Raw genomic sequence first — 899 nt, 5'->3', positions numbered from 1 at the left:
CTGATGACAGGCACAAGACAGCTTTCTGGACTCCACTAGGTCAGATGGAATGGCTTGGAGTACCATTTGGACTGTTGAACGGAACGTCTGCCCTAGCACGATGGCTCTACCTGAACGTAATCGACCTTGAAGGCATCGCTGTTTATGTTGATGATATTGTCATCCATGCAGATGATGAATCTACATTACTCAAGTACTTTGAAGCCATGATGAAACGTCTATGTGAAATTGGTGCCCATGTCAATGTCGGCAAATGCAAGTTTGGCATAGAAGAGATTGAATTCTTAGGTTTCAATATAAAGGCAGGCAAGTTAACTCCGCCTGTCGAATCCATCAATGCTATTAATGCGATCAAGGTCCCACATGATACTACTACCATCCGTCGATTCTTAGGGATGGTTGGGTATTTCAGGAGTTTCATACAAGGGTTTGCTGAAATTGCAGGGCCACTCTACGAACTACTTCAAAAGGATACTACTTTCAAGATGACTACTGAAAGACTTAATGCTTTTCACCAATTACAAAAGGCTCTGACAGAATGCCCTACTCTTACAAACCCACATCCGAGCTGGCCATATGTGCTAGAAACCGATGCTTCTACTACTGCCATTGGGGCATGCTTAATGCAAATGGATGATCTACATAATCTACATCCTGTTCGTTTTGGATCCCGGCGGTTAACAGCTGCTGAGCGAAATTGGCCAATCTATGAATTAGAAGGATTCGCTGTCGTTCATTTCATGTTAGCGTTTCGACCATACTTAATTGGTCGAACTTTTACCGTGAGGTCTGACCATAAGCCTCTTCAATGGCTGTGGAAAATCGATAAGCCTAGACTTGCTAGATGGTCTATGACACTACAGCAATTTGACTTTAAGATCATATACAACCCAGGTACC

The 899-nt window shown here is 43.2% G+C and overlaps 1 protein-coding gene across 1 annotated transcript; it reads left to right on the top strand.

Moving 5' to 3' along the window:
• Positions 1 to 44: 44 nt before the first annotated feature.
• GNI_240610 (putative polyprotein) lies at positions 45 to 855 on the top strand (the record flags this gene model as incomplete). Its single annotated transcript, XM_011136457.1, has 2 exons — positions 45 to 742; positions 801 to 855. 2 exons carry the CDS (start codon positions 45 to 47, stop codon positions 853 to 855), a joined length of 753 nt encoding a protein of 250 aa, XP_011134759.1.
• Between the last annotated feature and the right edge of the window lie 44 nt (positions 856 to 899).

The sequence above is a fragment of the Gregarina niphandrodes genome, assembly GCF_000223845.1.
Source record: "Gregarina niphandrodes unplaced genomic scaffold scaffold00894, whole genome shotgun sequence".
Taxonomy (NCBI): Eukaryota; Apicomplexa; class Conoidasida; order Eugregarinorida; family Gregarinidae; genus Gregarina; species Gregarina niphandrodes.
This window is presented reverse-complemented; position numbering and strand designations above follow the sequence as displayed.